We start from the raw sequence: 26,569 nt of genomic DNA on the forward strand, positions 1-26,569 counted from the left end.
TCAGGTCAAAAGCGGGTAAAAAATCGGGTCAAAAACAGATTTTCGTGTCAAAATGGGTAAGAAACGGGTCAAATTTTGGATTACTTGATCAACCCGATCCCGACGCGGTTTTTGAAAAGGGTCAATTTGCTGAACCCGAACCCAACCCGATTCGAGTCCGGATTGACCCTAACCTGAAATTTTCGAGTCGGATTCCAGTCGGATTTTCGGATCGTGTCAAATATTGACACCCCTATCTCCTATCTTCTTTTTAGATGGTGTTGGAAGGAAACTTTGCAGGCTCCTACTTGTGGAAAGTGCTTAAGAATACTGCCACTTATTTGAAACACTGGCTATCCAATAGTAATGTCTTTCATTTGTTGATTGAAGCTTGGCTGAGTGGTTGTCTCTATATGAATTTTTGGGGCCTGGATGCTTTTCATGATTGAACTTGTTCACCAACACCATGCTTAATTACATAATGGACAATGGAGGAAACGTGAGACTTTGACATTTTTTAACTCTAACTGTTACAATGCTATGATAAATCTGACCATTGCTACAGGTCCGGTGATGGGATCTTATTCCGATTATCAGAATTCCCACATTCAGAGTCCCAACTCTTGAAACAAAATAAAACAATTGCAGGAAAAATTCTCTCTCGGCATCTCTGCATTAGCCTCTCGGCATCCCTGCTAGCTAATTCTCTTTATTCATAGCTTTCAAAAGAATTACAATAATACAATGTTCAAAATAGAAATAAAAAATTGGTTACAACTGAAAAAAAGACTCTAACAACTAAACAAAAAACTATTCAAAACGAAACAAATTATCTGACATATTACAATACTTAAACTAATTACAGCTTATCTTGCTTGTGCTCTGTGTTCGGTGACTTTAGTATTTGGGTTCATATCAATTTGATAGAATTCTTTGAAAATTGTAAAACAATTTGTTTAATTTCAAAGCCAAAAGGCTATTTTTTGTGATCTCCCTACTGCTGGTTGGTCTCATGGGATTAGCATTAATGGATTGAAAATAATGGTAAGTTTTTAGCTAGAGATTTTTCAGTTGAATCTTTGTGCAAATTTTGTGATCTTAATGATGAAACACAATCAAATCTCTTTTTTTTTTTTCTACTTGGATCGTATGGCCAATAAGAAATGTGTTCCTGACTGATTTTTTTTTTCTGGTTAAGCCTTCTTTGTTGGAGTTTCTGCAAGCAATGTTCAGGCAGGAGTCCGTACTAATGTGTGTGCAGTCGTTTCAAATTTGGATAATGTCACTTCAATGCTGCTTGTCTCACCTATTAATATTGCTGATGATGATTCTGGTGTTCTTTATTTAGTCGGTAATATTGTTGATGATTCTTGTATCAACGGGAAGGGTGTCATGGTGGTTTTTTTTTTGGGACATTTAGGTTATTTAAGGCAAATTCACACACACAACGCATACACATAGACTCGAACCCTGAACCTCTTAGTTGGAAGCCTAAGCTCTCAACCAATAGGTCAAGGAGAGTTGTGTGAGCTCCATGGTTAATTGTGTTTCTTCTCCGACTCCGTTTCCTAATGCGGGAGGTGATGCTAATGTTGTGGTAGATTATAATTCTATTTCTTTGGGAGTTGTGGGCCGTGAAGCTGATGTTCATTTGGTATCTTCTGCCTCGAGTTTACCGATTGAGAATGTTAATGATGGGCTTGCTTTGCCTCTTATCAATGATTCTGATAGGTTGAAAGGGGGAACTTCTGGCCCTCTCTTTGATGTCCCAATATCTCTAACAAGGAACGATGCTTTGTTTGCTAAACTGGCTGCTAATGGGATGGATTTGGAGTTGGCTGAGGGTGACTAGTTGGATGATTGTGATACTCCTATGTGGGGTGCTAAGATTGACTTTGATGTGCATGAGTCTATGGGGATTTATGATCTTAATGTAATCTGTGTTGTTGAGACTGACTCCTCAAAAAAAGCAGGTTTTCGAAAACGGAGGAAATCTAACAGAAAATGATTTTGGGTGTTTCTATATGGTCGCTTGTAGTTGCTTTTGGACAATGATGTGCAATTTTCCTACACGCCCCTAGGACGGCCTAGGCTTGTTTGGCAACCTTGGTGGTTGGTTTTCTCTCAGATTTCGTTGTTTTTTATTTTTGTTGGATTTATGCTAGTGCCTTCTCTTACTGTTTGGATGGCCCAAGCTTGACATTTAGGTGGCGGTCTGAGTCCTGCTACTTTTGGGGTAGTATTTATTTATCTTTGTTTAGACTATTTGGCCTCACTCCTTTATTGTTAAAAAAAAGTGTTTGTTTTAACTAAAAATTACTAGAAGATTACATCTTCTTATCACATCTTCATCAGTTTGTATGATTGGGCTAAAAAAAAATTAAAAAAAAAAATGATAGGTCTTTTTTCTTCTCTTCTTCTTCTGAAACGTGGATCGCCACACAAGTTAGAATTCATGTTGCCTATAAATGCGCAAGCGAAAATTTATAGATTTTAGTTCATTGGGGTTAGAAAGTTGCTTAACACAAGCAAATTTTGTTAAATCTTTCCAGTTTAGCTGTTGGATTTTCTGTATGAGATTTTATCTTCAGATCTTGAATTTGATGTGATTTTGGGCATAATCTAGACTATGCAGTTTTGGCTTGATCTCTATATTAAATTATATATGTGCTCTCTGGATCATAGTATCCTTTGCATTTTATCCTTTAGATGCTTCTCTCATTTAGATCTCTGTTATTTTTGTTTTTGTTCTATTTTTTATCTCTTATTCTAATGTATTTTCAATTTTGTTTTTTCTTATATTTTGAGCTATATATTTACAAGTACATGAAATTGAATGGTTCTATTTATTGAACCACATGTATACATATAACCTTTTTTGTCTTATACATATAAGCTTTTTTGTTTTTAATTTAAGCTTCATTCGAAATGGCTATTGTATTGATTTTAAAGTCTGAAAACGGACGGTGGTAGAAGAGTTTCCCAAATTTTCTCATTTTCTTTCTCTCTCCCTTTCATGTGAAGAATGTGAGTATATTTATATTTTTGAGAGTGTCATGACAAGTAAATTTGGAGAAAATCAAGGCTAAGTTGGGAGTGTTCTATGTGAGAATGACAGGAGACGGGAGAGACCGAGAAAGGCAAACACGGCTAACAGAAATTGAAGAATAGATTTCATTAACGGAGCAGAGTGGTATTTAATACCGTATAATGGCAATTAAGTAATAACTAGATACAGAATGTTTAAGATATGCTAATAGCCTCCCGCAAATTAAGCATTCGAGGATCGAATGGTTAATTTGCTGCGTAATTCGTTGAACCGTGGCGGTGACAAATGCTTGGTAAGTATGTCCGCAATTTGTTCTTTGGATGACAGATGAGTGAGTTGGATTGCGCCTGAGCCGATGTGTTCACGGATGAAGTGATAGTCAATCTCGATATGTTTCGTTCGTGCGTGGAAGACCGGGTTCTTCGCAATGGCCATAGCAGAGGTGTTGTCGCAATGAATGATGGTAGGTTTTTCCTGCGGTAGATTTAGCTCGGCAGCTAGGCGGCGGAGCCAAATGACCTCTGAAGTGGCTGCGGAGAGCGATCTGTATTCGGCTTCAGTTGAGGATTTGGCGACGGTGACCTGCTTTTTGACAGTCCATGAGATGAGATTTGGACCGATGAATGTGCAAAAACCGGAGATTGATTTCCGGTCGCTAGCATCAGTGGCCCAGTCAGCGTCCGTATAAGAGTGAAGTTCCAGATTTTCGGTTGTAATAGGGAGCCCGTAAGAGAGAGTTCCCTTGATGTATCGGAGAAGTCTTTTAAGAGCTTTGAAATCCTGGTTGGAAGGATCTTGCATATGTTGACAGACTATGTTAGTGGCGAAAGCAAGGTCGGGCCGCGTGATTGTGAGATATTGCATTGATCCTGCGAGCCGTCGATACACGGTGGGATCCGAAAATGGAGTCCGGTCGGCTGTTTTCTGCTTGGACGGAGAAGATGTCGGGGTGGGGGCGGGTTTGCAATCCGTATAACCTGCATCATTTAGAAGTTTGGAAGCATAATGAGTTTGATTTAAAAAATAACCGTTAGAGGTTCGGAGAACCTGGATCCCAAGAAACAATGAGATATCGCCAAGCTGTTTTAGCGCAAATTGGGAGCGAAGCTGTTTGAGGAGACGGGTGATAGCTGGTTCGTTGTTTCCTGTGACAAGAAAGCCATCAACATATATTAGAATGTAAATGTGAATGTTGTCTTTGTTAAGAATAAGTAGAGAAGGATCGGAATGACTAAACCGAAATCCTTGATCTTGAAGAAAACCAGTGAGCTTTAGGAACCATTGTCTCGGCGCTTGTTTTAAGCCGTAAAGCGATTTGCGTAGTCTACAGACGAAGTCTGGATGCTGCGGGTTTTGGAAACCAGGAGGTTGACGCATGTAGATATCATCTAGGAGGTCTCCGTGAAGAAACGCGTTCGAGACATCCAGTTGAAGAAGTTGCCATTGGCGGTTGAGTGCGAGAGTGAGAAGAAGTCGTATGGTTGGCATCTTGGCGACTGGGCTAAAAGTCTCGGTGTAGTTGATGCCGAACTTTTGATTGTAGCCGAGGGCTACAAGGCGGGCTTTGTATCAATCGACCTTACCAGTCGGAAGAAGCTTTGTTTTGTAGGTCCATTTGCAGCCCAATATCGGTTTGTTTGTAGGAGCGGGATCCAAAGTCCATGTTTCTTGTTTCTGTAGAGCATTGAACTCGTCGTTCATAGCCGTTTGCCAGTGTGGGAGTTTAGCTGCCTGGTTGTAATTGAGCGGTGTGGTTTGCGGGTTGAAATGTGTGAGGAGGTTGAAGAATTGTTTTGGTTTGGAGATGCCAGATTTTAGGCGCGTTTGCATGGGGTGTGAAGGATTAGGAATGGGCGGGTATGGTGGCTGTGCGAATGCAGGTAAGGAGTGAGTGTTGCTGGAGTTATATGTGTGTGTAGAAGTAGAGCTGCTGCTGGCCGAGTGATTTGGTGAGAGAATAGTAGGAGAGGAATTAGTGTTGCCAGAAATGTGAGGAAGGGATGAGTTGGGTTTAGTGGTGATGGGGGTAGCAGTGGAGTGAGGAGTTAAAATCAGAGGCGGGATATTGGTGGGAATATAGGATGTTAATTCCGTGTGGGGAGGTTGAAGATGTTTGTAGGGAAAATGATTTTCATAGAAAACCACGTGACGAGAAATGAGAGTTTTACCTGTGCTTAGAGTGGAGCATTTGTAGCCTTTGTGCTGAGGCGAATAGCCAAGAAAAATGCATTCGTGTGATCTCGGGGCAAACTTGTTTGGTGCATAAGGCTTCATCCAAGGAAAGCATAGGCAGCCGAAGGTGCGCAAGTGAGAATACGACGGAGGTGTACCGTGCAGACGTTGAAACGGGATTTGGAGAGAAATAGATTTGGATGGAAGGAGATTGATATGATAATGTGCTGTGGAGAGGGCGTCGGTCCAGAACTTGATTGGGAGATTAGCTGCGTGAAGGAGAGCTCGAGTCAGATCAAGAAGATGTCTGTGCTTGCGTTCAGCAAGGCCATTCTGTTCCGGCGTGTGAGGGCAGGATAATTGTTGTGTTATTCCACGTTCTTGGAGAAAAGCCTTGAATGAGTTGCTAATGAACTCACCCCCACCGTCGGACCTAAGAATTTTGGGATTAGTTTGAAATTGCGTATTAATAACGTTACATAAGATTTTAAATTTCGACAACGCTTCTTGTTTGGTATACATGAAATAAATCCAAGAAAAACGTGTGTAGTCGTCGATAAAAACAATATAGTAATGAAATCCATCGATGGAAGGTTGGGGTGCCGGTCCCCAAACATCTGTGTGAAGTAATTCAAATGGTGCAAAAGTAATGGAAAAACTTTTATTAAAAGCTTGCTTGTGGCTTTTAGCCACGTTACATGATGAGCAAATAAAAGAGGAGGGTAAACTAGAAATCTCCGAAAATCTGTTAGCAAGAACAGAGGTGATGTCGTTGCGCGGATGTCCTAACCGGGCGTGCCAGAGATGAGAGGCATTGGTGGTGGCGGAGAAGGCAGTCGGCTTGGTGTCTGGAGCTACTTGTATTTGATATAGACCTTTATGAAGGCGTCCATGAAGCAGTGGACGCTGATCATGTATATCCTTAATAATAAAGCCATGTGCATCAAAAGTTATGGAAACAGAACTATCTGGAGTGAGCTTTGAAACGGATAATAGATTATGTGTTAAATTCGGTACATGAAGAAGATTATGAAGACGAAGCTTACGAGACGTGTCAGGAAGGGGGAGAATTCCTTGACCTGCGTGTTGTATAGGCAGAGAAGAGCCATTGGCAACGGAGACCGAGTCGAGGCCCTGGTATTGCGCGGGGTACTGGATGTTCTGTACATCAGGTGTAAGGTGTGTTGAGGCCCCCGAATCTACAATCCATTCTTGAGATGTGGTAGGCGTTGGGTTTGCGAGAAGTGCCCGAGGTTGACGAGGATCGGTGGGGGCATATTTGAAGTTGCACCTATGCCAGCAATTGAGAGCTACATGACCGATCTTGCCACAGATTTGGCATGTCGGTCGAGCCTTGTTGGTAGCAGCCGGTGTCGTGTTCGGATATACCGTCGTGGGATTGTTGTTCAGTGGATTCTTGTTCTTGATAAATCTTTTGTAGTTTCTTCCTCGGTTTTGAGTGTTTGGCGCGGCGTAAAGAGCAGTGGCCGCGTGTGTCGGCTGCTGTTCTTGGAGAATATCTTGTTGGAGATGAAGATCTTCATTGCAGAGGAGCGCATAGAATGTGTCAAGATCTATGGGTTGGAGGGAGTTGCGAAAATTTGATTTGAAGGAGTTGAACGTGAGTGGCAGTCCATTCAAGATGTGAAGAATTATGTCCTCAGGATCAATCTGAGAACCAGAGGCGGAAATGCCGTCGACGAGAGACTTAATCTTGGTGAGATATTGCTGGATAGTTTGATCTTTCATGCGAACGTGATACAGGTCGTTTTTGAGTTGAATGACGCGAGATCTGCTGGACGGTTGAAGGCGTTTTTCCAGAGCAGACCAAGCCTCATGGGTGGTCTTGGAGGTAATGATGTAGGGAAGAATTTCTTGAGAAACGGTGGAGAAGAGGGCTGAGAGGAGGTTACTGTCGATGATAGTCCAGTTGGCGTGATCGGCGGAAGCAGTGTTGACGGGAGCCATGGTGGAGCCGGTGAGATGACCGGCGAATCCGTTCGCTGTGAACTGCTGTTGGAGCTGTGTTCGCCATATCATGTAATTTTCTGACGTGAGTGAGTGCGGTACCAAGTTCTTGAGGTTAGAGACAAGAAATTTGAGTGGTTGGGGAATGGAGATTTGTGCAAGATAGTTGCCGATCTGGGTGGAAGAGGAGGAGGAGGGAGGAGGGAGGAGGAGGAGAAATGCCAGAATCTTGATCTCCCCTCATGGCTCTTGATACCATGTGAGAATGACAGGAGACGGGAGAGACCGAGAAAGACAAACACGGCTAACAGAAATTGAAGAATAGAGTTCATTAACGGGGCAGAGTACAGAGCAGTATTTAATACCATATAATGGCAATTAAGTAATAACTAGATACAGAATGTTTAAGATATGCTAATATTCTAATGGACGGTCGATATTGGTTATTTTGATCATAGGGCTTTATTCAACATTTAAGTGTCTTAATGATGTCAAAATGAAGCAATCTTGGGCTCGTTGGATTCCTCTCATCGAGACGCTTCATTTGACTATATGCATGCACATTCATTTGATCATCCAATTAATGTTCTGAAGCTTCCAAGAGTATTTTGGTCCTTCGATTTGGGCTTGGATTGAACTGAATTTGGTGTCATTGGGTTCATCTTCTCAAGATGTTCAATTTAACTATAACCTTGCTAAAATTAGAGTTTGGATGATCCATAATTTTAATTGAAAATTTTCCAACTTGGGTGTGCCTCGAGATTCATGTCCGATCAAGATAATTTTTAATGAGGTATCAAAACTAATATGACAGTATCTTTCATAAGCCTTTTTTACCTGCTAAGCAGGAATTCAACAAAAATGAATGAAATTGTGGCATGAATCTTATTTCTTTCTTATCAGCAACAATACAATATTATGTTATTTCCACATCAAAATGCGGCATTCAGTCCTTATAATAATATCTGTATTATATTATATAAGTTCATCATATTATTATTATTATTATTATTATTTTAATATAATTTGATCATGGAATTTTACTATACTCATTATTATTATTATAAATAAGACAACTCAAACATAATGAAATACTCAAAATAAGTCAAGATGTCTTTTTAAATAATAATTGTTTTTTTTTTTAAGTTTTTTTAAGTGTTTCAAATATCCCCCATCAATCATTTATCAATACTTGTCAACAAGTACTATTCAATGCATACAAGCTACTTATGATTGACACTGATCTTCTCATCTACTTTGTCCCTCCTGTTATCAAAAGAATGATCAGCCAACGGATCTTTCACGTTCTTCATTGTTCATCATCCAAACTTTTCTACCAGTTATATTTTTTTATAATTTGAAGTCTTTAAACTTTTTATCATATAGTTATTAAGTTAAGATCATTTTCAACCGAACTGTATATCATCATATGCCGTCCGTCATTAGCTGCATTTGAATTCCAAATCTCACGCCAAAATTAGGTAGGTGAACAGTGCGACGCCAATAATGTTAAAAAAAATTGGATTGCCGAAGAAGAATCCGAAAGAGGAGAAAAGTGTGCGAAAGGGGAGAGAGATTGTTACCTTTGAGAGCTTTGAGGAAGGAAAAGCAAGAACCTGGAGAGAGCACGGAGCACGGTAGAGAAAAGACAGAGACGAAATAAAAGAAGTAAATCTTGTATATCACAAACTAGGTACAAAGGTGAGTATTATATAGCCAGACAAATGGCAACTAAGTAATAACATAATGGTAAATACAGAATATATCTATACGTGCTAATAACCTTTGCAGGAATTGCAGTTCGATTGGAGATGAATTACGGCATTTTAGAGTGGAAAATGGGTTTTTTGGGTTAGAGATGCCCTAAGGCTCTCTTTCCATCAACTTTCTTATTGTTTTGTTTTTCATATTGTACTCATAATTTCTGTTTGGTTATTATATTTTTGCTTCTTTTATAAAAGTTGTATGGTATGATGCTTTTTTTTTTTACATCAACTAAAAAAAAATATCCTTCCCATAATTGTATAAGCACTTTTTCAAAAAAAAAAATGTAGCAGGCTCTAAACTAAAAATATTTGTTTTGTAGGCTTTAAAATAAAAATAATTATAAAACATGTACCCACCTCATTCATTTCAATCAATGAATACGTTGATGCTTCTTCAAATCGTTAGGTTGTGAATTTTGATTTAAAAACCGTTCTAAATTTTAAATTGATTAGTGAATTTATTTTTTTTTAAATATTAAATCAGTCTAATAAATCTGATTTAATTCAATTTAAGTTACATTTATCCAGCTCAAATTCAATTATATATTGTTGCGTTATGGAGTATTCACGGCGGTAGAGAAATATATAATTTAACGTCTTAGCATTGCACGAAGATCCATCACACAAGCAGATTAGATAGAGGGTGTAGCATTCATAAGAGACACCAGAGTTTTTACTTGGAAACCCCTGAAAAGGGGGGGAAAAACCATGGGGCTTGGCCTAATTTGAATGAATCAACTAGTATTTGCAATCGGTTACAAATGAGCCCATTCTTAGGGAGAAGGCCTTGGCTTGATGTCACTAATGTACGTCATATAAAGCGCATTATATGGTGGGAGTTACAATAATCAACATAGACATGTTTGTTTGATTGGAAGGACCATAGTCGGCACGAGACAGGTGTCCGAAAGATTGTAGTTGGCAAAAAACCGGGGTCAGAAAGACCGTTGTCTGGTGATGAAGGTCAGAAATATCATAATCAGCAGGAGACAGGGGTCCGAAAGAACGTAGTAGGCAGAAGATCGGGGTCAAAAAGTCTGTTATCTATTGATGGAGGTCAGAAGGACCATAATAGACATGAGACCGTAGTAGAAGGGCGGTACTCCGGGAGAACTCTTGGCGTCAAGTGGTGGCCCGACAGAAGTCCGAGTCTCAGGTTGTGGTACAGTAGAATTAATTCGGGCCTCAGGTGGCGGTCCGGTAGAAGTTCGAGACTCAAGTGGTGGTCTAGCAGAACTTCGGGCATCAGGTAGTGTCCTGGTGGAGCTCAGGGCCTCAAGTGGTGGTTCGATGGAAGTCCGGGCATCATGTGGTGGCCTGGTGGAGCACATAGCCTCAAGTGATGGTCCAGCAGAAGTCTGAATCTCGGGTAGTGGTCCGGTAGAAGTTCGGGCCTCAGGTGGTGGCCTGGTAGAGCACAGAGCCTAAAGTGGTGGTCCGGTAGAGCAACGACATTAAGCGGTGGTCCGACAGAGGCGAGGGCTTCAAGCGATGGTCCGGCAGAGAAACGACATCAGGCAGTGGGGCGGAGGTGAGGGCTTCAAGCGGTGGTTCATCAGAGCAACGACGTCAGACGGTGGTCCGGCGGAGGTGAGGGCTTCAAGGGATGGTCCGGCGGAACGACATCAGACGGTTGTCTGACGGAGGTGAGGGCCTCAAGCGGTGGTTCAACGGAGCAACGACGTCAGGCGGTGGTCCGGTGGAGGTGATGGCTTCAAGCGGTGGTGGCGGAGGTGAGGGCTTCAAGGGGTGGTCCGGCGGAGTAACGACATCAGGCGGTGGTCCAGCGGAGGTGAGGGCCTCAAGTGGTGGTCTGGCGGAGCAATGACGTCAAGCGGTGGTCCAGCGGAGGCGAGGGCTTCAAGCGGTGGTCCGGCAGAGCAACGATGTCAGGAGGTGGTCCGATAGAGGTGAGGGTCTCAAGTGGTGGTCCGGCAGAGGTGAGGGTCTCAAGTGATGGTCCGGTGGAGTAACGACATCAGGCGGTGGTCGAGGAGAGACGAGGAGGCAAGAGTGATCTCTGATCTCTCTCTTGCTATCTTGCTTGGAGCCTCCTTTTTCAAGAGAAAGGAGGGGAATATTTATAGATTTATGGAGTGACATGATCTATAAATATGTGAGAGATCAAGGGTAAATGGGTAGTGGTTGGATGGACGGCCGATATTGAATCCCTTGATCATGGACCATTTGTTAGATATTTGAAGATCTTAATGATGTTGGAATTCGGCGATCTTGGGCTCGTTGGATTCATCTCGTTGAGCCGCTCGATTCGACTTTAAGTACGTAATATTTGGAAACCGTTTAGTAATCCAAATTATGGTTCGAACCTTCCAACAGCGCTTTGAGTCCTTGATTTGGACTCATTTGAGCTCGGATTGAGTCAAATTTGATGACGTTCGGTTCATATTTCCGAGATGTTCAGTTTAACTATAAGTTTGCTAAAATCGGAATTCGGATGGTTCCAATTTTAATTTTTGAAGTTTCCAACTTGATTTTGCCTCGAGATTCGCGCCCGATCAAGATAATTTTTCTATAACGTATCACATATAAAATTTTGGGGGATTTACATACATACCATTCCATACAACTCTATTTACATATCTAAAACTTAAAATTTTATTAGTACATACATATCACCTATAATAATAATAATAATAATAAAAATACATATCACCTATAGTTCAATTTTATATCAAATATGAGTAGTTGAAATGAAATATATGGGTGGTATGAATGAAATATGATTGATATATTTCATATTAAAATGATATAGGATGATATATATGTAATATTAAAATTTTAGGTATTAAATAGGTAAATAAAATTTTGTTTCAAGGACGGCTTGGAATTAGATTGAATGCCTTCAGCTGATTTGAGCTGCCTTTGAATGGACTCTTAGTCAGATTAATCATAATTATTATTAAATTTACATAATTAATAATTGATAATTTTTTGTTTATATAATCTTATCAGATCAAAATTATGGATCTGCAAAATTTTGTTTTATTTATTTTTGTATAATTTTAACGGAGAAGTAGGCTTAATCCTCGAGAAATTGCCACTGATCAATATATTATCGTCCCGACTGCTGAGCGCACCCAATGGTTTATAGGTGGATTCGGAGCAAACAAGACCCCACTCCCCCGGCGGAGAGAGAAAGAAGAGGAGGCCCGGTCCCAATTGCAATTCTTCAACCTCCTCTCCTTTCCTCCTTTCTCCTCCGCCGACGCCGTCTTCTGTCGCCGGAATTCTGAACCCTAAAACAGCGGAAGACTTTGTTGCGAATCAATCGATCTAGGGTTTGCCTCCGATTTCTCTTCCCTTTATCTTAATTTCGAACCGGAGATCTAGATCCGGTCGATCGCCAGAACTTTGATGGCGGCTGCGGCGGCGGCATCGGCGTCGAGACGGCTGCGAGAGCTCCAATCGCGTCCGGGTAACAAAACGTGCGTGGACTGCTCGCAGAAGAATCCTCAGTGGGCATCGGTTTCCTACGGCGTTTTCATGTGCCTCGAATGCTCCGGCAAGCATCGCGGTCTAGGTGTTCACATCAGCTTCGTTCGATCCGTGACGATGGATTCCTGGTCCGAGATACAGCTTAAGAAGATGGAGGCCGGCGGCAACGATCTTCTCAATGCATTCTTGGTGCAGTACGGTGTCTCAAAGGAGACTGATATTGTTGCTAAGTACAACACGAACGCTGCTAGCGTCTACCGCGACCGGATCCAGGCCATTGCTGAGGGCCGGCCGTGGCGCGATCCGCCGGTCGAGAAGGAAACGATCGGTGTCGGTGCGAAGAAGCCGCCGCTTGCGCAGTCGGTGAATTCAAGCAACGACGGCTGGGATAGCTGGGACAGTAATGACTATCGCTCGGTTGATATGAGGAGGAATCAGTCGGCCAACGATGTCAGACCTGGGACTATTGGAGCTGGGAAAGGTGGGGTGCCGTCAAGATCTAGATCTACGGAGGATATATACACAAAGGCGCAGCTGGAGGATTCCTCCGCTAATAAAGAGAGCTTCTTTGCTAGGAAAATGGCGGAAAATGAATCCCGCCCGGACGGAATCCCGCCATCCCAGGGAGGAAAGTACGTGGGGTTTGGATCAACTCCACCGCCATCGGCCCAGCGGAATGGCACACAAGGGGATGTGCTGCGCGATACGATGTCCGTTGTTTCTCAGGTGAATTCTCTAGTTCCTTGGCGATTACTACTGTATGCGTTGAAGTCATACTTTTTATTATGAATTTATTTATTATTTAATGCATTTTAACCCTGCTGTCATCCCTAAATAAGAAGTTATCGGTAAACGATTTGTAGAAGTAATATGCGAATGAAAGTGAGAGCAGCGTATTTAAGTAACATATGAAGAAAGTTTATGTGATCGTTTACTCATCAGCAAAGTATCCTGATAAAATTTATGCCATTGTATTGCCGGTCAGAAGTTTCTTATCAATCTAGATGCTTTCAGCCATCAGGAGGAACTTGTACGCGCTATATATAATTAACTGGTGTTGGGGGGCTTTACTTTTTTCTTTTACTTCTATGAAAGCTGAGGCGCTTTAAAGTACTTAACATATATTGATAAAAGAATGGTCTTTTATCTTCTCATGTAATTGGTTGTGCTGTTGCTCTTTAGGTTTTATTTCAAACAGGACAAAATGGGGGACTTACTTTTGAGAAATCTATCTTGTAGCACAGTAATAATGCAATCTGCTGGAGATATGCTAAGCAAACGCTTGAGATGAGAAACCTTTTTTTTGCAGGTTATTAAATAAGAGGCGTCCATCTTAAGTCACACAACAACAGTTGGTGAAATGGTTGGAGAATTAATGCAACTGTATATATTTGAAACAACTGTGAGCCTAGTCTGGTGGATTTAAATTCTTATTCATAAAATGAATATATACTATATGTATACATGCTAAGCATATATTAATACCATTTGTTTGTTGATAGAAATCAAAGGTGTAAAAAATTAAAATAAAAAGAGAGGAATTACATATGTAACACTAAAAACTTTGTTAAGTTACAAAACTAAACCCCAAATGATTTTTTTTGAAATGTTGAACCCTTGCATTTGCTCGTGCCACAATTAAACAGTTGAGAATTTGACAAAAGTGAAAAATACAAGTCAGAGTTTTGTTTTAAATTTTAATATTTAGGCGATAATTTGAAAGAAGGATGTAACAGAGTGTTAGTTTTAAAAATAGCCAAATTTTAGAGAACGCTTTTGTTAATGTCTGATTGATTAATGTGAATATATTCTAATTTTTCAAGAGAGCTCATTTGGTAGTTTGAAGTTAGAAGTCATGTTTGAAAAATGATGAAGTTTTTTAAATTCATCATCTGGTTGGATGTGGATGGACACCGGAATTGTTTTCAAATGCTACAATCCTTCTCAAAATTCCTTCAAAAATGATGATTTCATTTTTATAAATGAGTGAAAATGAATATGTAGTTATCTAAAGCATAGTTTTATTTTAAAACAACAAAATGAGCTCTAAAAGAGAAATAATTGTGCTTTGGATGTATTTGTATGCTATGCAAAGTTCTTGGTTTGGAAAGGGCATTTATAAGAATGATTTTTTGATACCTTAGAAATAAAGTTTTTTTTTTCTAGACCATCTTTTGCCTCTACTTTATTTATATTTTCTATTCTCTTCCTTTCTTTGTTTGTACTTGTGCATGTCATTTCAGAATTACTCCTCATCATCAACCCTTCATTTATCATTAAATTAATAGTAATCCATTGATGCATTGGTAAAATGAGAAAGAGTTGAGATGAGAGGTTAAACAAAACGTTTATATATATATGCATGCATATGTGTGTGTTTGCATTTCTCAACCAATCAAAGCAAATTATAACTAAAAAAAAGATGAACAACTCATGAACTAGAGGAAATGCGAATTTGTAGTTTGTTAGCAAATTTGTGAGTTTTGTTTAGGATTTGGATGTTTTAGTTGTCAATTTGGTTTGTAAGTTTGTGATACATAAGTGATATGCTTTGGAATTATAGCTTATGTTTGTTAGTCTTAATTAACATTCACTCATTTCAGCTATGCTTTTCATGTTTTTAAAATCAGTGTTTGAAGAACACTTGAATGCTCCTTAACTTTTTAAATGTCGTTCATCATTTATTTTATTTTATGCTTTATTGTGATGCATATTTCTAAGCCTCCTCATAGTGTATCTTTTGGTCCTAGTTTTATTATTTTATTTTGTTCATTTTTAATCTACATGGTGATCTATCTTTAATTTTCACATTATACGGTGCAAGCACATGCATTCTTTGGTGAAGAACTTTTGGATTATTATATGATGCATTAGCACACCTTTTTTGTTCATCTGTCAAGTGCATTGATTCATTAACACATCTTCTTTTGTGCTCACCTGTCAAGTGTCTTGATTGAGGCTTAAATCTTCTAATTGTGATTCACTTTGCTAGGGCTTTGGTCGACTATCTCTGGTTGCAGCTTCTGCTGCACAATCTGCTGCAAGTGCCGTCCAGGCAGGAACAAAGGAATTTTCGTCAAAGGTACTTAACAATTCTTCCCCTTTGTTAAGATTCAACATTTCCTTGTTTATTTTGCATGTTAATTTCTATTGTTCGAGCATGCAGTCCTGCTTGTTTCTTAATTTAATAGGGTAAATATGCATACCCAAACTGACAATATCGGGTTTCTAGATTTCAATAGTCAAATATCCCATCAGGTTCATGTTTTGATCAAGTTTGGGCTTATCATTTTTGACTAAGGATAGATGGGTTTATACTAGTACATGCATTCGCCAGCCATTTGCTATTTTGGTGGTGCATATTCTTGTAAAAAAGTAAGTCACGTGTCAAGCCAACTCTAATCTCGGTCAGCTTTGAAAAATCAATTTAGCATCACACAACTTAATAAAATACTAATATTTTATATAATTGCTTGAAAGCTATTATGTGATAGGTTGAAATTAGGGGCAGAGCTAGAAAATTCTCTTATTGGTGGCATAACTTAACGATTTTAAAATTACCCAAAACCTTTTTCGCTTGGGCTTAGGGTTGACATTGACAATTTTCACAAACATAATTAAACAAACGAGTTTGTTGACTTATATGATGAGCTTTTAAAATTTTGTTTAAGTTTGTTCAATTATATAAATAAAGTAATAAACAAATATTAGCATGCCTTATATGAATAAGTATTGAGCTATTCATCATATGCATTCATTTATAGCCTAAGTAGATTAGCTAATTCAAAACTTAAAAAGTTTGTTCACAACTCATTAGTGAATTTGAGCTTATTAATATAAAGCTCTCTATAATTAGAAAATGAGCTTAATAAGAGACCCTTGTTTCATATTCATCATCATCGATCAAATACCATAAATATCAAAGCAAAAATAAATCTTATTGAGAGGCTATTGGTTGATCGATTATGATAAGAGGCCCCAAACTGTGAGTGTGATGAAGATTTGAAGCCCATTAGATCCCACCTAAACAAGAATAGCCATTTAACCACAGTAGGGAGCAATCGCTGACGATTTTCCAGCTCCACTGGTATGTCAAGGACACAACATGGTTAAATTTGGCATGATCTTGACATCGATAATGTTGGTCAAAATGCTTGAGACCGCTGTGTTGTCATTGGAATCTTCATTTTTTATTGCTTTAGCCGATGACTCGAGCTTCTATAGGAGAGGGGCAGTGATTTACGCCCTTTGATGGAGATTTCATCTTGATTGGAAGGGATTTGGTGATTTTAGGTTGAATTAAGGAAGTTTCGACGGGTGTATGAGCTTGAGAAAATCTTTGGTTTATCTATTAGTTATGGAGCAATGTTGTTTATACTAAATTTAACATGGAGGCATCATCGGGTTTTGTTTTGCTTTTGTGAGGCTCTACGAGTGATGACTATCCTTATGTTTTTTTTTTTGTTTTTTTTTTTGTGAGCGGGTGGGGGGGCCAAGAGAACGTGAGTTAGGATTTTATAAAAAAAAAATAACTTAAACTACTGGACTGAACCAATGTGGCCAGGGGCAGTTGGAATCACATAAACAACCCCTCTAAAATAAAGATATGGATGATATTGAGTCGAGTTTCAGCTAGTATGTCTAAGAGCAAAACATTATATTTTGAATTTGAGCTGAGACATGTCAAAAGTGGTCAATTTTGTTGAGTTGATTTGAGTATTTTATTTATTTATGAGCTATTTTTAGTCACTAATAAAAATTACTATATTTAAGGGGGGGGGGGGCAAGAGAACATGAGTTAGGATTTTATTAAAAAATAAATTAAACTTAAACTACTGGGCCGAGCCAATGTGGGTAGGGGCAGTTGGAGTCACATAAACAACCCCTCTAAAATAAAGATATGGGTGATATGGAGTCAAGTTTGAGCTAGTAGGTTTAAGAACAAAACATAATATTTTGAATTTGAGCTGAGATATGTCAAAAGTGGTCAATTTTGTTGAGTTGATTTGAGTATTTTATTAATTTATGAGCTATTTTTAGTCACTAATAAAAATTACTACATTTAAGGGGTGGGGGTGGGGGGTTTAGAGAACATGAGTTAGGATTTTATTAAAAAAAAAATTAAACTTAAACTACTGGCCTGGGCCAAGCCAATGTGGGTAGGGGCAGTTGGAGTCACATAAACAACCCCTCTAAAATAAAAATATGGGTGACATTGAGTCAAGTTTGAGCTAGTAGGTTTAAGAACAAAACATAATATTTTGAATTTGAGTTGAGACATGTCAAAAGTGGTCAATTTTGTTGAGCTGGTTGGAGTATTTTATTAATTTATGAGCTATTTTTAGTCACTAATTAAAATTACTACATTTATTATAAATATTCAAACTTTATTTATAAAGGTAAATTATCATATATATATATATAATATTTGTGTTGCATAATTTTGAGTATATATACTTGCATTTTTATATGATTTAACAAATACACATATGTGTATGTATGTCTATTTTGATTTCATGCTAATTAAAATTCCAACGATTTTCAACTTTCAAACTAAATTTATCATCATTGGTTGTATCCAACTATTTGTGGTTGATGTTATGAATCCTTAATTTTCATTCGTTCATATTGAATGTTGTTTGAGGTGTTAAACTCGTACTTCACGAATCATTTTAAACAACTTTTATTTATGTCACCTTAAGTATATACCTTTTACTTCTCAATCTGCTTATACTAATTTTACATGCTCATATGATAAACACATTTTTCTATTTTTCATTATACATTTCCAATCCATCAAAGTCTATTTTTTAATATTTTTTCTTTTGTGTGGAGGATTTCACTCCAGCATTTTCTCTATTGCAATTATTTCTTAATTTATTACTCTTAGTTTTACTATATCTCTATCTTAATATTCTCGTTTTTGTCACACTCAAACACTCAACTTAGAAGTCAATGAATTTTTCCAGGCCGAACATTTGGATTTATGCGACATCATTAGCCTAATGATATTCTTATAAAATTTATCTTCAACCTTAATGATATTATATTCTTATAAAACTTATCTTAAGGCCTTCATGATATCTTCTTTTCACACAAAACTCACATACTTCATTGTAATAATTGAAACTTAATTTTAGAAGTTATATCTTCATATATATCTTTATTCTTCTATATAATTGATTTAATATATTTAAATCTATCACATCTATGACATAATTACAAGTTATAAAGGAAAGTGCAAGGTTGTGCGTCAATCCCTCTACGTGTCTTGTATCAGCAGGATCTCCATCCATCGGATAATATCTTTATATGATATGCTTATTTTTTTATAGGTATATTATTTTCTATTTGTAAGATTAATTTGTTTATAATTTGATTTATTTTAAAATAATATATTTTCCTTATTAAGTTTCAAAACTTTTGAACGGATCAAGGCTAACGGAAAGGTGTAGATGCAACGAAATATCTTATTCTTAGTGAGTAGTCATGCCAAATCACCTAAATAGGTTCTTGGTCAGGTGACCTGATTAGATGTGCAATACTAGACTATTACATGGTAGAACATCTTGGTTTATTTATTCAAATAATTTTGTTGATGTGTTTCCTTTGCACTATCGGATTGCATTAGACTATTAGATAGTTTACACTTTTATCTAATATTTTAGTTTCTGTTTTCTATTACTCTACCTATTTGTTTTGACTCCTTGAGAGTTTCATTTTTGGAAATTTTACAGGTTCAAATAGTATATATATAAGATCTTTTTTATCTAAACTAATTTTTATAACAAATCTTCTTTTTTTTTAATCTTTTCTTGCATATTTTGATTCCACCACCAACTATTTTTACTATTAGAAGCTTTTTTCTTTGATACTCCAAGCACTTCTTTTGCAACATTCTTAATATCACTAGTTACTTTTTCTCACATAACATTAGTTTCTTCATGCACAAACAAAATCATAAGATTTAGAATCTTACTCTCAAAAATTTTTTTTTTTGTTAATGTTTTATAATGCTCCATGTAATCCTAGAATAGCATTTTACTTTATTTTTTATTTTCTACCCTTTCATCTTAAAGTCCAAAACTAATAAGCGATATTGGGTACATAAACTTTCACTCGGAATAACTTTACAATTTTTGCAATCTAAATGATCTATTTTTCTTATATGAAAAATAATCAATTCAAGTTTTACTATATTCATTCTTATAAGTGATGAGATGCTTATCTCTTTTTCTTAAACAAGGAATTAGCAATACAAAATCATAGGCTAATGAAAAATATAATATGATCTTATCACCTTCATTAGTCGCTCCAAATTCGTATTTTTAAAATCATTTACTTCTCTACTAACATGTTCATTTAAATCTCCTTCAATAAAAACTCTTTTTTCAAAAGATATCTTTTTTTATTAAATTTTTAATTCATTCCAAAATTTTAATTTTGAACATATATCCAAATTTACTTGAGTATAAGCACTTATAATATTAATAATCTTAACATCAACAATGTTTTTTAAAACTATAATTATATCTTCAATTTTATTAATTTTTACAATATTATCCTTCAAACTCTTACCTATAATCACAACTACACTATTTTTAGTACGACTCATACTAGAATATCATAGTTTAAATCATTAACTATCAATCTCTTTAGTCTTCTCTCCAACTCATTTAGTTTCCTGAATATATAGAATTTGTTGTTAAAAGGTAAATTGAAATTATCAGTTCAGCTGAACTTGATGTTAGATAAGTTGGTTAATTTCATTAAGAAGATCGCCCCTAAAGTTTTAGGGGAGTCTAGGAATAATTCATACATTAGTAAGGAGATTTGTTGGTGGTGGAGGTACAAGATATTATGTAGGAAAATAATGTGCTATTAAAGAAAGGCAAAAGTTAAAATTCTACTGAAATTTAGAATTGTTACAAGAAAGCTAAATGTTTTGTAGAATGGATGGCGTACGAAACAAAAGTTATAGTTTTTGATAAATATTTTCAAGAGGCTTATTATCAAAGATGGTGAAAAAGAGATATATAAATAGAATAAAATCCCAAAATAGACCCCAGACTAATTGTGTGGCCAATTATGCCCCATAATATGATGCTACTTGAATTTAGTTCATTGCCTATACAAAATTGATCTAAAATGGCCACTCATGTTGTAATTGTGATATAAAATTGATTCCAATTTTGTCCCTTGACTATATAAAATTAATCCCAATTTAGTTCCACAAGGACCATTTTGGATCAATTCTAAATTGTCGATAAATTAAATTAGATATTTTGGGATTAAATTAGTCATATTCGAATAGTCAAAGGACTATGGTTAAGACAATATATAAAAGCCTTGTTCAAGATTGATGTCTTAGTAGCGAAAATAATAGCATAATATTAGTTAAAGATGAAAATATCAAAGAAATATGAATTAGTTTTGAAGAAATGATATAATGCAAGTTTTATGGAATAAATTATTTTTGAAGAGCATTTTGAATAACATAATGAGTTATATATCATGTATTTATCAAAAAAAAAAAAAGCGGATTTAACTCCAATGAAAATACATTAATATAAATCTTTAAGTGCATGAGATACTTGTTATTTGGGGAGTTATGATGTATACTTTAATGGATTGATTAACAACCTGCTCAGTGGAAATTTGACTGCTAAGAAGATGCCAATTGATTAGTGAGGCATTAAGTTGGTGCCAATATTTGCCAGCAAAAAGGAGATTTTAAAGATTATTAATTATTGAGTAATGAAATTACTGAGTCGAATAATGAAGCTATAGGATTGAGTAATGGAAGATAACTTAGAAAAATTGTATCAATTTTAAAGAATTAATTTGATTTCATGCCAAGACGATGTACCATGTAACTGAATTTTGTTTAAGTCAATTAATGGTAAAGAATATAGAGTAGAAAAGGGTTTTCATATGATTTTAATTGGTCTTGAGAAGCATACAATGGAGTACTACGAGTATTGCTTTAGTGTGCATTAAGCAAAAAATGTGCGGGTGCTGAAGTTATAAAATATTTGTATGATGGTGCATTGACTTTTATTATCAACTGTGGAGTGATAAAAAGTTTCAGGTACAATTAGATTTTATTAAGGATCCACAATGAGTTTGTATCTTTTTCGTGTTGGTGTATCATTTGGGTAGTTGACATAAATTTTAATTGGTTTAACATATGTTGAAATAATTAAGAAAAACTCTAGAAGGTGGAGAGTTCAGAATTAGTGAAACAAAAGTTGAATGTATGGTATGCAATTTTTAGCATATGATATTAATTATTATCAGTTAATGTTATAAGATACAAAGTGATATTTATGTATGATAAGATTTAAGTATTTGGATATATTATACAGATAAAGATGGATATAGATAATGATATATGGTTAAAATGGAAAGGTGGAGAGTTTAGAATTAGTGAAACTAAGGTTGAATATATGGTATGCAATTTTTAGTATGTGATATTAATAATTATCGGTCAATATCATAAGATGATACAGTGATGTATATGTATGATAAGATTTAAGTATTTGGATATATTATACAGATGAATATGGATATAGATAATAATATATGGTTAAAATGAAGAAGTATCTTGGGATTGTTATGCGATTAGGGGAATCTTGGAGACTTAAAGGTAATTTAATAAATTTATAATCAGGAATGGGTAGATAAAATTAATGCAAAGAGTCTTGGCAATTTCAATTTTATGTTGTGGAACGCAAGTTGTAGCTCCAGTTGAAGATAAGATTAGAGAGAGTTGCCTTAGATGGTTTGGTCACATAAAACTGTGGCCTTCTGATGACCCGGTTAGGAGAGTAGAGGTATTAGATTTGACTTATGTTAAGAAAGGTAGAGGCAGACCTAAAAAGACTTGGTTATAAAATATTAGGAATGACCTTTCTTTATTAGATTTAAACGAGAATTTGACTTTTAATATGACACAATGGAGAAAAGAGATTAATGTAGCCGACCCCACGTAGTGAGATAAAGGCTTGATGTTGTTGCTGTTGTTGTTGTTGTGGAGCGCAAGTAATCATAGTCATTTATGAGATTGTACTCAAAGATTTTGCCTTGGTTTAGGCCAGGAAGTTGAGGTAAATGCAGCTACTATTCTTTCTTTTTTATCTTTTATGTTAGTCATATTTTATTTCGCTTTGATAGTATATTCACATAGCCGCAAAGGAGATGGCCAAAGAAGCAATTGAATTGAACTTATGTTTGCTCGAAAAATATAGGTTATGTTTCTAATATGTTAGAGGGTTAGCCTGCTTCATATTTAGACTATTTTAATTTTCTCAAGTTCCTTAATTTTTGGGTGGCTATTGGGGTGGGGCCCATGTTGACTCGACCTTAACACACAATATGCTTGGATTATTTAATTTGGGCCAGCCAGTAGGGTTGGTTTTGGGCAGTAGGGTTACTTAATTCACCCTAGCCCAACTGATCCGATGCCCAAGTCTATTTGGTACTAATGCATAAAGACAAATATGATGCTTAGGATGTGATAATTACAAGAGAATCAAACTTATCATATATACAATAAAGTTATGACAGAGTAATAGAATAGACTTATAGATTTATATTATTGTTCAAATCCAATTGATTTTATGCCCTGAACATTCACGAGAAGGCAATTTTTTTGCTATCATAATATTAGTGAGCAATATTAGGAACAAAGAAAGGATCTTTATATGATTTGACTAATTTTGAGAAGGCATGTGGCTGAGTATTATGGGAATTGAGAATTAATTTAGTGTGTGTTAAGGAAAGTACGGGTCATAGTTTGTTGAAGTTATTAGATATATATATGATAGAGGATTTACTAGTTTTAAAAGTAGTTGAGTGAGCAAATAGTTCCCAAACATAGGAGAATAACATCAAGGATGAACATTTTGTTCTTTTTTGTAATAGTAATGAAGATAATAAATGATACTCAAGGTGAGATATCTTGGTGTTTGATTTTGAAAATTGATATAATTGAAGGACCTTTGTCGAAATGAGTCCCAATTAGAATTAGTTGAATTATATAGTTTGTTGTTTTAACTAAGTTGATATTATTTAAATCAGCTTACTAATAATAGATGAAAAATTGACATCTAGGTTCGAAAGATTTAAGTTCCGTGTATTTTTTGATGTAGAAGTATAGGAATATATATATAATGATATAACTTTAGAAAGAAGGTTTGGTAATTTAAATGGTGAAGCATTGAAAGACTACAAGTTGTTAAAATATATCATAGAGAAATGATTGTATTATTTGGATGCAAGATCATTGGATGGTGAAAAATCTACTTATGTGGCTGTGTTTTACAACAAATGGTAATAAGGTAGGTATATAAAATTACCGTTATAGTATTAAGCGAACAAATATTTGCACAAAGCGAACATGAAGAATGACTATCCATAAAGGCGGTCGCAAATAGTTAGAATAAGCCAGATGATGGTGATGAATATGATAGATAATTCATTATTATGTGCAAATATTAGACAAGCTACTTATCTGTGGCCACATATGGTTTTGGATTGAAATTGTGGTCAAAATGGCTAAAAAATTTTCTATTGCTGAAGCACATGCAGCTATTGAAATTGAAGGAACAAGAACTTATTGAGATTAATGTGTCTGATAAACCTAAAAGCAGACTCACCTTACTATGTGTAGCTTAGGGTTCTGATAAGCCCGATACCTAATATGATGGACGGACATAGGGATCCGAACAAGAAATCCTAGTTGATTGTTTGTGTTGATGTTGATTAATTAGATTTATTAATATATTTAAATTTGAGTAGTTTAAACCTAATAGAAGCTGTGATTAACATTGAATTTTGTTATGCTCACACATCAATTTACTTGTATATGAAAGGAAATTATATAGTTCAGATGAAATTGTATTAACTTGTAGTATTCAAACCAACTCCCAACCCACTCCAATGAGTCGCTAATCTGAGCTTAGTTGACATGGGAATGGGGCTCATATGTGTGTCTAGATTTGTAAAAATTAATTTGTATGGAATTAATAATATATATCCTGAAATCAGATTAGTTTTAGGACTCATTGGTTGCTTGAAATATAACTCTTTTAAAATGTTATGATTTTGTTTTTATTCATTTCGTGAGAAAATTATATAACAAGGTTTATTATTCTAACTAGCTTTTTTAAAAAAAAATTATTTCATTAAAATGGTTGGTAGAAGGATTCACAGTCATTTGATACAATGTGAAGGCAACTTTAAAATACTGGAAACTTAGGCTTTATTTGGGACGGCTTTCTTACTGCTTCTTAAAGCAGCTTCCTAGTACAAAAATTAAAATTTTTGTACTAGAAAGCTGCTTTATGAAGCAGGAAGAAAGCTGTCCCAAACAAAGCCTTAGTTGTTCTCGTACAGGTGGTGCGATAAAATCTCCGCTCTAGCAAAAGGCTGAATTGTATTCTCGTCACTTCGTGGGGAGAAATTATTATGTGCGGATGCAGAACGCCTTTTGGAAACCAACCAGAATGAGCCACGTCGGTACTGCGGCATAGTACTGCTAGGTACTGCTCGATAACACGGCTCGGTACCGCTCAACACCACGCTCGGTATTGCTAATATGGCTCATTCTGGTTTGTCTCTGGATGTAGAGCTACATTTGGCGTTCGCACAAAATAATTTCTCCTTCATGGGAGACTTTCATGCGAGAATGTTTGTATGATTTACATGCCATGTGGAGCTTGTTTCTAGTATGTTTGGGAGTCTATGCGTTTAATATTAAATTTACTGCTTAATAAATGCCTTGTTACGCATTAAATTTTATGCGGGCCCCTTATTTCATTAAAAAGTAAGATCTACTCTCATCCTCTAATCTGTTAATACGAGACTTCTTAACTTGAAACAAGTTTTGTGGCTCCTTGCCTACTACTGAGTTGAATTTCAAACTATTTTCCTCGTTTACATTCATTAAATCGGAAGTTCTGTTCAGGTGAAGGAAGGAGGATATGATCAAAAGATGAACGAAACAGTTAGTGTGGTGACAACAAAAACCACTGAGATCGGGCAGAAAACATGGGGAATCATGAAAGGTGTCATGGCAATGGCTTCACAGAAGGTTGAGGAATTCGCAAAGGAAAGTAACTGGAAAGCTGATGACAGGCAGCAAAATGATGGGCTAAAGAACGCCTATTATCAGGATTTTGGAGGGAAGGGTGGTGATAGTTGGGGTTTTCCAAATGAACAATCTAGCCTGCAATACAATTCTGCCAGCTCCTGGGATGACTGGGATGAGAAGGATCGAAAAGTCGAGTCCGGCAAGAGTCGGCAAAATGGTAATGACTGGGCTGGGTGGGATGATGTGAAGGACGATGACTATGAGGACGATAAGCATCACCACAGCTCGCCGTCGCCGGCCAAGGGTTCCAATCAGCCCGGAAAATCTGCTTCTCGGTGGACCGATGGCGGTTTCCTTTAGTAGTTTAGCTTCTCCTCTCCAGGCTTTTCCTTCTTCATACAAGATCTTTGAGAAAGGATTGTGTGCTTATGGGAAATTTATACTGTTTGTTTAATTAATATTGGGTCCAATAGACTAATAAATATTGTATATGGTGCGAAACTTGGTCTTCTACTCTGTTCCCTTATTCCATGACTTCATTTTAAATTTATGTTCTGATAACTGAACGTCCATGTTATGGTTTTTGCTTATATTTAATTATAGCTTGGTGCTCAAATTGGCTGATAAAAAATTTGTAATTCTGGATTGTTGAATTTAATGATTGTTGGTTACAGCTTTGCTTAATTTTTTTTTTCAATAATTACGCTATTTGGATGGCAGCCTTTGGACATTGGCATTGGTTTTTTTTTTTATGTCTATGATTGATCATTAATTTGTATTAATAAAAGTTACAGGAGCGATCAAGGATTTTTTATTACATGGAGTCTGTATAAAGGATCCATACAAAATTGTCATATTCTGTATTGAAGTATGAATATTATTGTAAAAGATATTAAGTAATTCTTTTTTTGTTTTTTTATAAATATCATAGTTTTTATTAATCTTATTTTTACGTGTAAATAAAGATTGTAGCAATTTATTATAGCCATGAGTTAAGTGAGACTAAGGCTTTTGTTTGGGACAGCCTTTACTGTTTTTTAAAATTGATTTTTAATTTATTGTACTTCAAACAAATACTAGTGA

At 36.4% G+C, this 26,569-nt stretch overlaps 2 protein-coding genes across 2 annotated transcripts; one reads left to right on the forward strand and one right to left on the reverse strand.

The window, feature by feature from the left end:
- Nucleotides 1-3,250: 3,250 nt before the first annotated feature.
- LOC110107255 (uncharacterized mitochondrial protein AtMg00810-like) lies at nucleotides 3,251-4,516 on the reverse strand. The gene has a single exon (XM_020837457.2). It carries the CDS (start codon nucleotides 4,514-4,516, stop codon nucleotides 3,251-3,253), a length of 1,266 nt encoding a protein of 421 aa, XP_020693116.2.
- Nucleotides 4,517-12,028: 7,512 nt separating this feature from the next.
- Nucleotides 12,029-26,117, forward strand: LOC110107247 (probable ADP-ribosylation factor GTPase-activating protein AGD6). The gene is made up of 3 exons (XM_020837446.2): nucleotides 12,029-13,116; nucleotides 15,383-15,472; nucleotides 25,361-26,117. The coding sequence occupies exons 1-3, from the start codon at nucleotides 12,310-12,312 to the stop codon at nucleotides 25,844-25,846; spliced, it is 1,383 nt and encodes a 460-aa protein (XP_020693105.1). The 5' UTR covers nucleotides 12,029-12,309; the 3' UTR covers nucleotides 25,847-26,117.
- The last annotated feature ends 452 nt before the right edge of the window (nucleotides 26,118-26,569 follow it).

Source organism: Dendrobium catenatum, unplaced genomic scaffold (assembly GCF_001605985.2).
Source record: "Dendrobium catenatum unplaced genomic scaffold, ASM160598v2 fragScaff_scaffold_43, whole genome shotgun sequence".
NCBI classification, from domain to species: Eukaryota; Viridiplantae; Streptophyta; class Magnoliopsida; order Asparagales; family Orchidaceae; genus Dendrobium; species Dendrobium catenatum.

Bases quoted from the DNA above. Each gene is read 5' to 3' on its own strand.
- LOC110107255 (XM_020837457.2), bottom strand. From the start codon at position 4,516: ATGCCAACCATACGACTTCTTCTCACTCTCGCACTCAACCGCCAATGG.
- LOC110107247 (XM_020837446.2), top strand. From the start codon at position 12,310: ATGGCGGCTGCGGCGGCGGCATCGGCGTCGAGACGGCTGCGAGAGCTC. The intron at 13,117-15,382 runs GTGAATTCTCTA...TCACTTTGCTAG, and splicing joins CGATGTCCGTTGTTTCTCAG to GGCTTTGGTCGACTATCTCT. The intron at 15,473-25,360 runs GTACTTAACAAT...AGTTCTGTTCAG, and splicing joins CAAAGGAATTTTCGTCAAAG to GTGAAGGAAGGAGGATATGA.